We start from the raw sequence: 12,752 nt of genomic DNA, 5'->3' as shown, positions 1-12,752 counted from the left end.
CAACCACCGACCGAACAGAACGATATAACCCGCTTCCAATCGGTGCTTGTTAGACAAGTTCTTTCCATTGCCCATTCAGTTGATAGCTCGGGATCGTGTTTTGACTTGTGATAGGCTTCGCCAATGCACCTGCCACCTATACCTAGATATTGACACCCGCTAGCTTGCAGTGCGAATTATCAATGATATACGGTCTTGTGTTTGTCTATGATGCACTCGAATGTTGGTAAACACTGCGTCCTCAAAGTTCACAATAGGTACTGACCAATGTCTTTGAATGTCTTACAGTGCACTCTATTTGCTGTTCACAGCACCTCTGACGATTATGCTATGCGTACAGATATGCTATCAGAATTGCAAAAATAGCCGTTGATCATTGCGTCATATGATCAACGGTTATTGGACGGCAACATGGACTGTTTCTGACATTTTCACAATGCTGTTTCAGTCGACCAAAAGGAATGGATTCCCTGGGTCCACTGGAGTTCAGCGATATCTTCCCAGGCAACAAGTATCTCTACGACAAAATGAGGCCTCCGAAATATAAAGGTATGTACTTGAAGAACAAATCTTGGTATTAGCCTGCGCCCCACTGGGGGGGGGGGGGGCTATTCATAGCCCCACTCTCGTTTTTCTGCAATAACTTCTAAACCGCTTGACGTATCGACGCGAAACTTCCCGCACCGTTGGCTGTATCAATTTGACACGTTGTGTGAAACTATTAACTTCGTAGCTACCATAGGTCGACCGGAAATGACGTCATAGTGACTTTATGTTCGCCCAATTTCGACGCAAAACATTGAACTACGGCAGTTGCTCTCAAGTGCTCAGTTTTTGAGCTAGATTGTCTTTGTATGAGACGACACAGAATACACTGTGCTATCAAACTGCTATCTCGGAGTTGGAAAATATTGATCATTTTGAAGACATATTCATTAAATTTCAAAATTTATATTTTTATCATCCATAAGAGGTCTATGTATCATCTTAACCCTCGCCCATGTAGGGGGGGTTGGTGCAGTGCAACCCCCCCCCCCCCTGAGGTTTTTCGGAAATAGTGCAAGGCGCCAAATTTTGGATACCTTATGGGGCAAACCTTGCGCATCTTTTGATAAAAAAAAATTGACCGGGTCATGTCAGGTCACGGAGTTATGACGTCACAAAGGGAACAGCCTCCGGCCGGATTTTCACAAACTGAGTGCCAACGCCAGAGGTTTCCTGCCGGTGGTACGGACATCGGTTGATGGATCGTGATGAAACTTCCCATGCATGTTGGGGCAAGTATTGGCTATCATATGGTATAAGAAACTTGACCGGGTCAGGTCAGGTCACGGAGCTATGACGTCACAAGAGGAACAGCGTCCGGTACTATTTTTGAAAAGCGCCCGAACCACTATTTTGCTAATTCTTGTCACCTCAATGGGAATATGCAGCAATATTAGCTTCTATAGGGAGCAAATGGACCTCCCAAATCCAAAAATACAATCAGATTTCAAAAATTAAAATTTTGATTTTTCGAATTTCTGCCGCCGACTGTGACCTTGCCGACTTCCGGCGCTCCCAACGCGCCATTTTTAGAGCTAGGGAAACGAAATACATACCAAACGATAGAGAATTGATCAAGGAACACGATAGTGAAGGTTTCAAGTCGATATCTCCTACCGTTTTGCCGCAATCGCCGCGGAAATTTGAAAAAAGTCTATTTTTCCGAAAATTTGACCTTTGACCGGTCAAAAGTAGGTCAAATGTTGACCTAGGACCAAAAAATATACCACCAATCGCGAGATCTCGGCGAGAGCAATCCGTTGGTCTTTTCCGCTAAGCTCTACGACGCTCCGTTTTCAAACGCCAAGGGGGGGGGGTCGCACCAACCCCCCCCCCTGCATGGGCGAAGGTGGCAGATCGCCGTTTACGGGCGAGGGTTAAAAAAAAAACGGATTATAGATATGTGAAAGAACACATGCCCACGATATACTCTAGCAAGTTGTAGCCAGAAATCTTCAAAAATAGTCAAGTTATACGCATTACTTAGCACATATTTCACTATTGTGAAGTTTTCAAATCGACTTTTCAGTATGTATATGACATGGTACACAAAGATATGAATAGCAGCTTCATGTTCCGGGCCTCAAACTTCATCAGATAGACACAGTTTGTTGTTGAAAAATGTTAACTTTAAAATTTGACCTTTTGGTGATCGTGATTTGACGTGTCTTGCCTTGCAGTATTACGGTGTCTGATACGGTTTTTGCTGACTTGCCTTGTTGCCTCTGGAGGCTCGAATATCTGATCAAGCCTTCAAAGGGGGGGGGGGGTGGCGGATTGAGGCGCGACATTGGGGCGGCCAGCGAGTTGACCGTGCTGCCATATGCTATGCTTGTCTGGCGAGGGTTGGTGGTCGTTCGATACCTCTATTGCCGCCTAGTGAACATAAGTAGGGTAAGGTGCCTAATTAGCGACCCTTTCCGATTTGCGACCTACCTCCCTACAGAAAAACTGGCAGGAGAAAACTGGGTAAAAACATCGTCAAAAGGTCAGCCATACTTTGGTTATCAAATTGAATTATTTTCCGGTAGTCGATGTTTCTGGTGGGACGTTTCAGGTGAGTTTAAATAAAAATGACGAGTTTCTTATCCAAAATGTGTGTGTTTGGGCCCTCTCTGATGAAAAGCGATGCACATTAGGATGATGCACCTTTTTTATTCTGAATCGACATTCCTTTTTCAATTGATTGCCGTTTTCCCATAGTGAATCGCTCAACTGTGCACAGCATGGCGGTTAAAAATGTGTCGCAACTCATATTTCCTATTTGCGCCTGACATGGTCGCAAATAGCTCAAGAAGGGAAAGAAAGGGGAAAAGAGAGAAATGAAAATGAGGTGTTGCTGAAGCTTGCAATGTGTGGCAGGGGATGCCAAATGTCGTCACCGACTGCAGGGTTGCCGAATTCAGCGCGGACCTCGAATATCATACAAGATAGCCCGCAAAATTTGGCTTTCCACCTTCTTTTCGCCTTCGGTGCATCACGTGATCAGTTTTTACTTACGTAAATGTGTTGGATAAACGTGCATGTTCGAGTGATTGGGTGCTTTGCGTATAGGTTACCTTTTTGAGATCATATTTCATCTTTTCAGGCGTCGCATTTTTTTGCCATTTTTAATATGGGGAAACCCATAGACTTATTAGCGACCCTCCCCGGTCGCTAATCGGGAAGAGTTCCCTATTAGCGTTTTTTGCAATGGTTTGCCAAAATGCTCTCTACAAATAAGTTAGTGAATATTTGGGCAGAAAATGACTATATTTTAATAGAAAAATGAACGATCTCTCCGAAAATCAAGCCAGTAATACAGTGGCACCCACAGAGCGTGAGCAATGACGGTTCAAATTAAGGGGGTCGCTAATTAGGCACCTTACCCTAGGTATTTCTTTCGTGCCCAGTTTTTCTACGGAGTTTGGGCTGCCACCTTTCTTTGGTAGCGTGGCGCGGCGATTTTGTGTGTAATAAGACGTTTCTGGTGCCATGTGGTGGAAAGGGTGGAAAGTTCCAGTTGTATTGGCGGAAAGTTCCATTTGGTCACTGGCGGTCCCAGGGGGGGGGGGGCCACGGGGGCCATGGCCCCCCCTTTGGTGCTGAAAGGTGGGGCCATACTATCTTTTGGCCCCACCTTTCAGATCGAACAAAAGTCCTAGAAAAGCTTTTCGTATGTTTCATTTTCTTTCTTGCGCCATCAAAGGACGTAAATTTCACTCATGAGTGGGCTCAGTTTCGCATTCTGTCAATTTGGCGGTCAGCGTCTCTGGCACCGGTTCACGAGTATGGCCGGATCTTATATGAAATATCAGCGTGGGTTTACTTGAGGCTCTCGTAGGCCCAGCAAAGTCTGGCATGAGACCCTCTTCGGCAGTGGTGGGTGGGCCCTGCTAAAGGAGATTGGCGTAAGACCTCATGGGTTGGTGCTGTGTACCTCAGAAGCCCGGTGGTGACGCCGCATGCCGGCTTGGTTTCTTAAGGATTAGCGTGGGAACTCCGGGGCCTGCATAGAGTTTGCATGAGCTAGTATGTAATCTCAGTGGCATATGTGTGTAATGTGTACACAGTGGCGGTCGCGGGGGGGGGGGGGCATCAGGGCCATGCCCCCCCAAAGGTCAATAAAGGGGGCCATCATATCATTTGCCCCCCCCCCCCTCAAACAACCAATGGGCCCCCACATAGGTGTATGGGGCCCTGGCAATTATTCGATCGTCACGAGGCTAAAAAAAAAACACGGCCCAGCTATTAATATAGCTCCCACACCGGTCTTTGAGCGTCCTACACTGACCTCTGAGGGAACTTCAGTGGCGGTCAAGCGCCCACGTTGGCCGCTAAGAGCCTACATCAACCTCTGAGACCCCACATCTGGCCTATGAGGGCCCCTAACCGGCCTCAGGGGTCCCAACCGGCGTCTGAGGGTCTCACACCGGTCTCTGGTGGCCTTATTTCTGTCTGTGGTGTCCCAAGACGAACCTTTAGGTGCCAATCAGGGCCCCGCACTGGCTGCTGAAGACCCGACGCCGGCCTCTAAGGGTCTGCATTGGCCTCTGAGGAGGGCCCATCTTGGCCTTTGAGGGCCCTCTGCTGGCCTCTGGGGTCCAACGACGGCTCATGCCGGTCTTTTAGGGCCCCACGCTGACCTCTGAGGGCCCATGTTGGCCTGTAATGACTCACATTAGCCTCTGAGAGCCCAACTCGGTCACTGATTGTCTCAAACTACTGGCCTTTGTAGTTTGCAGGCCCTGTACTGGTCTCTGAGGGCCCTAAACTGGCCTCTACGTGAAAAGATACATGGGTGGGTTTCTGAAGATCAGAGGGCTCACGCAGTCTCCGGCACAGCCTTACGTTGGTCCTGATCGAAATTACTTTACGTCCTGATGGTCCGGCTCAGATTCCCTCATATTTCGACGTCGGGACCCCATGAGCCGGTGTGGGTCCTGGGGCTGGCAGAGACTGATGAAGTCCTTAGGGCTCAGGGCCAGTCTTTTTAGCAGTAAGACTAGGCAGGTTGAGTGAGCCCCAATAGAGCCGTTGCGAAGCCCCGCAGGAGTCGCGCGCGGCCCTCAGATGCCAATTTTGAAAGCTCGGAACCTGTGGGGGGTCTCCAGAGGTCGGTGTACCTACTCTCTCCCGCCGCCACACAACTAGGTATGTTACCTATATGGGTAGGTAAATGTCATAGTCTGAAAATGCTCTCTGGGTTTCACATGCTTGTTCAAAGCAAGAGGTATCTGTACTTTTCCGAATTGTTTTATAGTGGTAAGGTCATGAATCCGCGTGCCTGACCTTCCAGTATACCTATGCTACACCGATCCGTCGTCATGGTGCAGTGGGCCGACCGGTGGAAACACCGTGGGACGGGAAATGGAACTGGTGATTTTGCCTTAAATTGAGCTTAAAGATTTCACGCAAGAATCAGATGGATGAAGCATAAGTAATGCCAACTGCGTGGCACCTCGTGGACGTAAAAAATTAGCCGATCACCCCCCCCCCCCCTCCCGGTGACGGATAAATGTTATGTCACGCGAGTGTGACTTTGGCCCCCCCTTTTGCTAGCGGCTGCGACCGCCAGTGCATTTGGTCTTGTTTTTTAGTTAGCTCGTCTTGTGGAGGCAGCGAGTTTGGTTGCCGAGTTTGTGGTCTGCGCTGACTGAGTTCAGGATTCTTCGTTATTCGTATTTCGTTGCACCATTGCTGGCATTTCCTTCTGCCTTTGCAACTCAGTTTGCTAGCCGCTCTGCTAGAGTTTTCCTGTAGGCCTTTCTTTGCTGGCCTTTTCTTTTCAGGTTCTTTCATTGGAGTCTGAGCTTGACCCTTCCTATGGCCCATTGGGCTAACGCTGAGTGTTTGCCTAGTTGTGTGTTGGTGAGTGTTAGCTTTTTTGTCGTGTTTGTCGTTTCATTGACCAAATTTGTATTTTTACACTGATTCTCACCTTAACCCGCGCCCCACTGGGGAGGGGGGTATTCATAGCCCCCCTCCCGTTTTTCTGCAATAAGTTCTAAACCGCTTGACGAATCGCCGCCAAACTTTCAGTACCTTCGACTGCCTCAATTTGACACCTTGTGTCAAAATTTGAACTCCGATTCTATAATAGGTCGGCCGAAAATGACGTCAGAGGGACGTCATGTTCGGCCGATTTCGACGCAAAACATTGAACCACGGGAATCGCTCTCAAGAGCTCAGTTTTTTTTAGCTAGATTCAATGTTTTTGCATAAGAGGACTCAAAATGGACTGCGCTATCAAAATGCTATCTCGAATTTTCAAAATTTGGAAATTTTGAAAATTATATCGATTAAAATTTTAAATTTGTATTTTTATATTTTTTCATTTTTTTTTACTTAAACGAAATATATATGATAGAACACATGCTTATGACTTACTCTAGCAAGTTTTAGCCAGATATCTTCAAAAATGGCCAAGTTATGCGCATTATAGCAAACATTTCACAATTTTAAATTTTTTCAAATTTGTTTTCTGTACGAATTTGACATCGTACACCAATATGAATAGCACCATCGTGTTCCTGAACTCAAACTGCATCCGATAGACATATTGTTCTTGAAAAAAGAATCAATTTTGAAATTTCACCTTTTTTGACCTGAAAGTGACCTGACCTCAATTATATTCAGATGAAAATGGCCTCAAATGACACAGGCGACACCAAATTCGAAATCTATGGCCTATAAGTGGAACATAAAACATGTGTCACTTCACTGACCGATGCATGATATAAGATTTATGTGACCTGTGATGACCTGAAGGCTGATCCTGACCTGAAAATCAAAGTACAAGTTTGTTACTCTCAGGGTATCTAAACCACCTATTCACAAGTTAACAAATAAAAAATGAGCCTGATCTTACTTGTAAGCCGGCGACCGAAGCCCAAAATGTGAACAAGCCAAAGATCGATAATTTTTACTTTGACTTGACCTGTGACGTCATCGGTGACCTCAAGGTCCATAATATTAAGTTTCGCTCGCCAGTTTTTCCGGGGCTATTAGACGCCGTTTGAATTTTGGCAATCGGTCGAGTTTTTTCGGAGTTGAGGGGGCTATGAATAGCCCCCCCCCCCCCAGTTGGGCGCGCTATACGCAGACCCCAGTGGGGTGCGGGCAGTGCGCATTAATCTGTCGTATCAGTTTCCCGCTGCCACGCACCCAATTTACAAGGCCAGCATGGACCAACTACCCGCATAATGTTTAGAGCTCATGAGCTCTGAATCAGTTGGCTTATTACTCCGCATCTTGAAAGCAGCTTCATTTGTTGATGTATTAGAGCACGAAAGCACGATGCATAGCACATCAACATAAAGGTCTGACTACGACCACCTGATATTCCATATCATTTAGGCACGCAAACTGGCAGATACATGGAACATGTCACGTGGTCACGTAGGACACATTTTGTCCAACAAAATGACATTTTTCATTTACGAGCGTGGCGTTTTAGCTTTACCGAGTTAGCAACATCTAACGCACACACTTGTTTCCACATGTTATCGGTACTTCACACTATCTCCTTGAACATATCACATCACGTCATGATAATGATGTCATCATGCCCCCGATGTTTTCAGGGGCCATGAGACCACGATTGTCGGCGATAGCTCTGCTAAAATCAGATTAACTGATTGCACAAATAATGATACATATGAACTGAATATTCAAGGCCTTTTCAAATGGTAAACATACCTAAATAACAGAGGACTTGTCATTAAGAAAAGTCCACGATTACCCGCAAAATAAATTGGGCAAGTTGACAATCGTAGGTACGCGACGCTATCATTATGTGATGACGTTTTTCACTTCCACCGGTGAAACAGCAAATATTGTCAGGTTGTATGATTTTTGAAGTCATTCCCGACCATTTGATCTTCTAAAGAAATGTTTATAGAACATTTTCCATACAAGCAGAAATCGTAAGCTTATCTATACAGACGATTCAGGTAGCTCTTACCTCACATCAGGCTGGTACAGCACACATATAAGCGGCCTGACGGACGTCGGGGCCACTGGCCTGAACAGGGAAACCCACCCAAAGTTACGAACAATCCGCTTCCCTCCGAGAGCCGTCTAGAAGCGGGTGATCTCCAGCCGCGGCGTGAGCAGTAGGTTATCATCCAGCAGGATCAGGGCTAGGGCGAGACAGAGCAGCGCCGGCGCCGTCAGCAGGTGCCACAGGTCGTGTGTGTCGAACAGGCTGTGAGGCAGACAGGGCCGGCTCATCAGCCGGGAGACGGCCGGCGTGCTGCCCGTGCTCATCGTGCTCCAGCCGACCAGCGTGGCCACTCCGCTCACCAGCAGCAGCAGTCCCATGGCCAGCAGCAGGAGCGACACGCGTCCGGCGCTCTCCTCGCTCTTCACCAGCTTCAGCAGCAGGTAGTAGAGCGCGAACAGCACCGCGTGGATGGCGAAGAAGAGCATGGCGTAGTGGCTCAACTCGGCCATCTTTGAGACCCCCGCTCCGATGACCAGTGAAAGGTTGACCAGCATGACGAGCGCGAAGGCGGCGCGGTTGATCTGGAAGTTGGGCGACTCGCGCGGTAGGTGAGACTTGTCCCAGACGCGGCGCAGAGCCCCCGGATCGGAGGAAATCTCGCCGAGCACGTACAGCTGGACACCAATCACCACCGTGGCCAGCATGTGCAGCAAACCCAGCACTACCCAGACGTACCATTCGTGACCGGCACGCTGTTCCACCAGCTCGGCGAGCACCAGGGCTCCTGTGAGCAGCAGCGGCGCGTAGTGGCCCGCCGCCCAGACGCCGCGACGTGTCTGGAACAGCTTGCACGCCATCGCGGTCAGGGCAAAATAGATGAACGCCGCGTCCAGAGGCGCGTTGGTCGGCCCGGGACAGGTGCTCTGGAGAGCGCTGAGCAGTCCCTGCGCGACCAGGGCCAGCGCGGCCGCCTCCAGCAGACTCCACTCGTGTGGCGCCCCGATCTTGATAGTGCCGTCGATGGTGACTCTGCGGTAGATGGTTCTCTGGACGCGCAGGCATATCAGCAGCCCCAGCCCGGCGCCTATGTACGGCAGCCGGGCCACGACGTGGTTCAGTCCCGGCACTCCAGCGCTGGTGAGACTGCACAGCTCGTTTCTGTAACACACGTCCAGGTCTCCGGAGCGACGTAGCAGGCGGAACGCAGTCAGCGCGGCCTCGCCGCCGAGCGCCAGCAGTAGCAGGCCGGCCGCCATCAGCAGACTGACTGGCGAGCGGGCCGGCAGCGCCTCCTGCACCTGCAGGGTCGGCTCCTCCTCCATCTGACCGTCCAGCAGCAGGTCCTCGGAGAGCGTCAGCGAGCCGCCTCGTGGTCGCTCCGTTTCCGCGTCCGGCTCCAGGTCGAGGCGCGGCGCCGTCAGGTCACGCCTCAGCAGGCACGCACTGGCTGCGCCGGCAACTAGCAGAAGCACGGCCAGCACGATCGGTGCCGCCAGCAGGCTCACCGGCAGCTGGTGCTCCGTCAGTGTCACCATCACCGTCTTCTTGCGCGTGATGTTGGTCAGCGGTGGCGCATGCGGGTCGCAGAGCACGTCGTTGACGTGCGGCAGCAGCAGCAGATAGAATCCGTCGGGGAATTGCTTCCGGTCGACGACCAGCTCGCCTGCGGAGGACATAGTGAAGAACGTGGACGCGGTCACCAGCTCGGCCTCCGTCTGGGCCAGCGGACAGACGCGCGGCTGCAGCGCCACTGTGGTGCACACCTGGGGCATCTGCACGGTGTCGACTTTCAGCAGCAGCTGGGGCGGGCCCTTCGCCGGCCAGCGGAAGGCGAACAGGCCCGGGTCCGGTGGCTCAATCAGCAGTTTCTCCGGCGCGTCCAGTGTCAGGCTCCAGTGGCCGATGCGCTGGAACGTTACCTGGAAGTGGAACGACTGGCTGGCGGGGAGGTGCCCGGTGCCGACGCTCACAATGGCATGCTCTGGCTGGCCGGGCTCGGCGGGGCAGAGGTAGCGCGTGGCGTGATCCTGGGTGGCCAGCATCTGACCATGTCTGTCGTACGTGAGGTACGGCACCGAGATGGTATGTCCGCCTGCCCAGTTTCGTACACTGACCACCAGTGGGTCCTCGGCAGACGGCGACGGCTTCCCAATGTTACCGCGGATCATCACCTTGATGGCTTGAAGGTTTAGAGAGTAGTTGAAGCGTGACGCGAAGACCATCATTTCGTTGACACTGGTATTGCCGTCCATAGTTTTGTTGCCGGGTGTAATGTCATCTCTTATGGTGACATTGAACCATTTACCGCTGCTCACAGAATCCTCAGTTACCATGAGGCTTGCTGTGACTGTGGGGAGCAGCACGAGCCACAGCATGCCGATGATTCGATCCATCTTGACAGTAACACCACCAGCTTAGAGCCGAGAGTCGCTTTTTCTGTTGTACCCACAGCAGCTGGTTTGCTATTTCAGCTTTACAGTCCCCTTCAAGCAACGATGCAGTACTCCGGGACGATTCAGCAGCCACAACTGCAACAAACCTGTCTGTGAGACCGCAGCAGCTTCGCTCCGCTCGTCGCAGCACAGTATAAGTCTTCTTTTACCGAACACAGGGTTACCATTCCAGCTGACCCGCGCCTCATCAGGCCACGTGCACCTCCCGCCCGCACTGCGGCTCAACTACTAGCCCGACGGGTCTGTTATCGACGGTTCACGAGCGCCACCACGGCGCCGGCGGGGTACCGCGGGGAAATCCCCCCGTCCGGTGCACACGGCACTAGGTTCGAACACGTCATCGCATGCAGCTGCGCTTCACGTGGTGCGCCTGCCGACTGGCGCCGGGGCGGCTCGGTCGTTTATCTGTTTTTCAGAAGTGTCACCGGTAGTTCCCGCGCTCTTCCGGTGGAGGCTGCGTCTCGTGACCGCGATCCCGACCTTTGAGCCGCCTGGTCCGGTCGCGCCGCACGCCTGCACCCTTCGTCTGCACTGCCCACCCGACCGCAGCGCCCGTCTGAAGGTCACTGGGCATGGGGTTCACGGGACTGCATGGCGTGCTTCGTGCCAGCTCGTGTGGGGAGCGAGTCCGGGCATGTCCACGGACGCTCGTACTGTTGCAGCCTGCAAAAGGTTATCCTACTGTGGGGGCGCGGCAGCTGTAGGGACACGGGGGGCTCTGGAAGTCACGAGCAAGATAGTGATGTTTGGCCAGTGAATTATTGAGAAACCAGGAAGAAATCTGGTTATTGTCATAAAAAAAGAAATAAAAGAATCCTGATGCATTTGCGATGGCGGTAGCTGCTAAGCACTCACATTCCATGCATAACTGTTTTCGCATTCATGCTTGCACGTCCTGCCATGCATTGCATTTGGCGTGATCAACAGCTGTGTTCATTTTGTTTTGTTTCTGATAAACTGCTAAAGATGAGCCATGTTCATTGTTCCAAGAGCAAAATATGCATGTTCGTTGAGCGTCACTAAAATCGACTTCGCGTTGACAACGGTGACTCAGCCACGATTCGGTACACCAATCGTTACAGCCAACGGCTAACTAACTAATTCAGTCGCTAGTTGTTCACGCCGCACTTCCTGGGTAGTGTTGCCCTCCACACGGAGGCAGCCTATGTCATCGTGGTGCGGGGCGCGAGACATATGTGCTCGGCAGACGGATGCCAGTTGGCTGGCTGCCAAATGGAGACCGGACCATTCGTTCTGACGAGATGTAGTCGCCGCCAGCGACGATCCACGGGGAGGCTCAGGGGCATCGTCTCTGAGACGCTGTGTATGTAAATACAGCTTATCAGACATGTGCAGTGTAGAGTATGCTTTGGCTATCTGTGTTCGTATTTATAATCCCCCCATGTGAGTCCCTGAATGTTGCAATGGGACGATTGGGCAAGTATAAATCGGGACAGTGTGCGGGAAATGAAGAAATGCATTCAACTTGCAAGCTGACAAACTGTTATCACATTTGTAACCATTGGCACTTAACCGTTTTCAGGGAAGGCTACACAGGTCTACTTCCATGTAACCGTGATGAGTTTGGACTCCATCGACGAAGGATCCATGGTAAGTTAACTGACGGCAATATGCATATTGTCACAAGCCCGCACTGAAGGGAAGGGGCCTCAACCAATCCTCACGCCTGATTGCTGACCTCAAACACAGTCAACATCGATAAGATAACTTCCACTACCCTTTACCATTTGCGGATGGACCCCAGTGAACGGCGAGTTGAAATGGTCGTGCTTCAATTTTTTTAGCAAGTCTTTCGCCAATCAGTTCCGATTTTAGTATGGATTGTTACTTCCCATCAAAGCCGTCCAACTTAAAATTTGCCGGCAGAAGCTGCGACCGAACCGAATACTTGAAGAGGGGGCGGGGGAGTCAGAACTCGATAGTTTACGTGCTGACCGTGGTTTGATCACGGAAAATACCGGACAAGTTTACCATTAAACGACGGTCTGATCATCATTGTCGGATAATAACTAATCAATATGTATAATCTCGGTAGATGACATTTACGTTTTGCGGGCTGAGCTGAAGACATCCAATCTTGCAACGCAATTGCGAAATAAGCTCAACGAATTTAAAGCCGAACGCAACAAATAAGGATTGAATTGAATAAAAGCTAGTTTTTAACCTTGTCGTAAAGGAAAGTGAACAATGGAGCACGGCGACGGTGCAAACAACGAAAATGTTGTGCTTTATTGAGTGGGAAGGCATGTGTAGTAGATTTTCTTTGAATACTTTTTCCGTACGAGAATTAGAGGGCTTAGTTTAAT

At 50.5% G+C, this 12,752-nt stretch overlaps 1 protein-coding gene across 1 annotated transcript in view; it reads left to right on the top strand.

The window, feature by feature from the left end:
- The window catches only part of LOC122373656 (glycine receptor subunit alpha-4-like), a 47,157-nt gene that overhangs the window by 20,440 nt on the left and 13,965 nt on the right, over window positions 1–12,752 (top strand). The window contains exons 3-4 of the mRNA XM_043351944.1: window positions 449–549; window positions 11,969–12,036. Coding sequence (XP_043207879.1) covers window positions 449–549; window positions 11,969–12,036 — 169 coding nt within the window. The remainder of the gene's footprint in view (window positions 1–448; window positions 550–11,968; window positions 12,037–12,752) is intronic.

The sequence above is a fragment of the Amphibalanus amphitrite genome, unplaced genomic scaffold, assembly GCF_019059575.1.
Source record: "Amphibalanus amphitrite isolate SeventyFive unplaced genomic scaffold, NRLGWU_Aamphi_draft 001530F_arrow, whole genome shotgun sequence".
Taxonomy (NCBI): Eukaryota; Metazoa; Arthropoda; class Thecostraca; order Balanomorpha; family Balanidae; genus Amphibalanus; species Amphibalanus amphitrite.
Note: the sequence above shows the minus strand (reverse complement) of the source record. Positions and strands in the feature narration are given on the sequence as shown.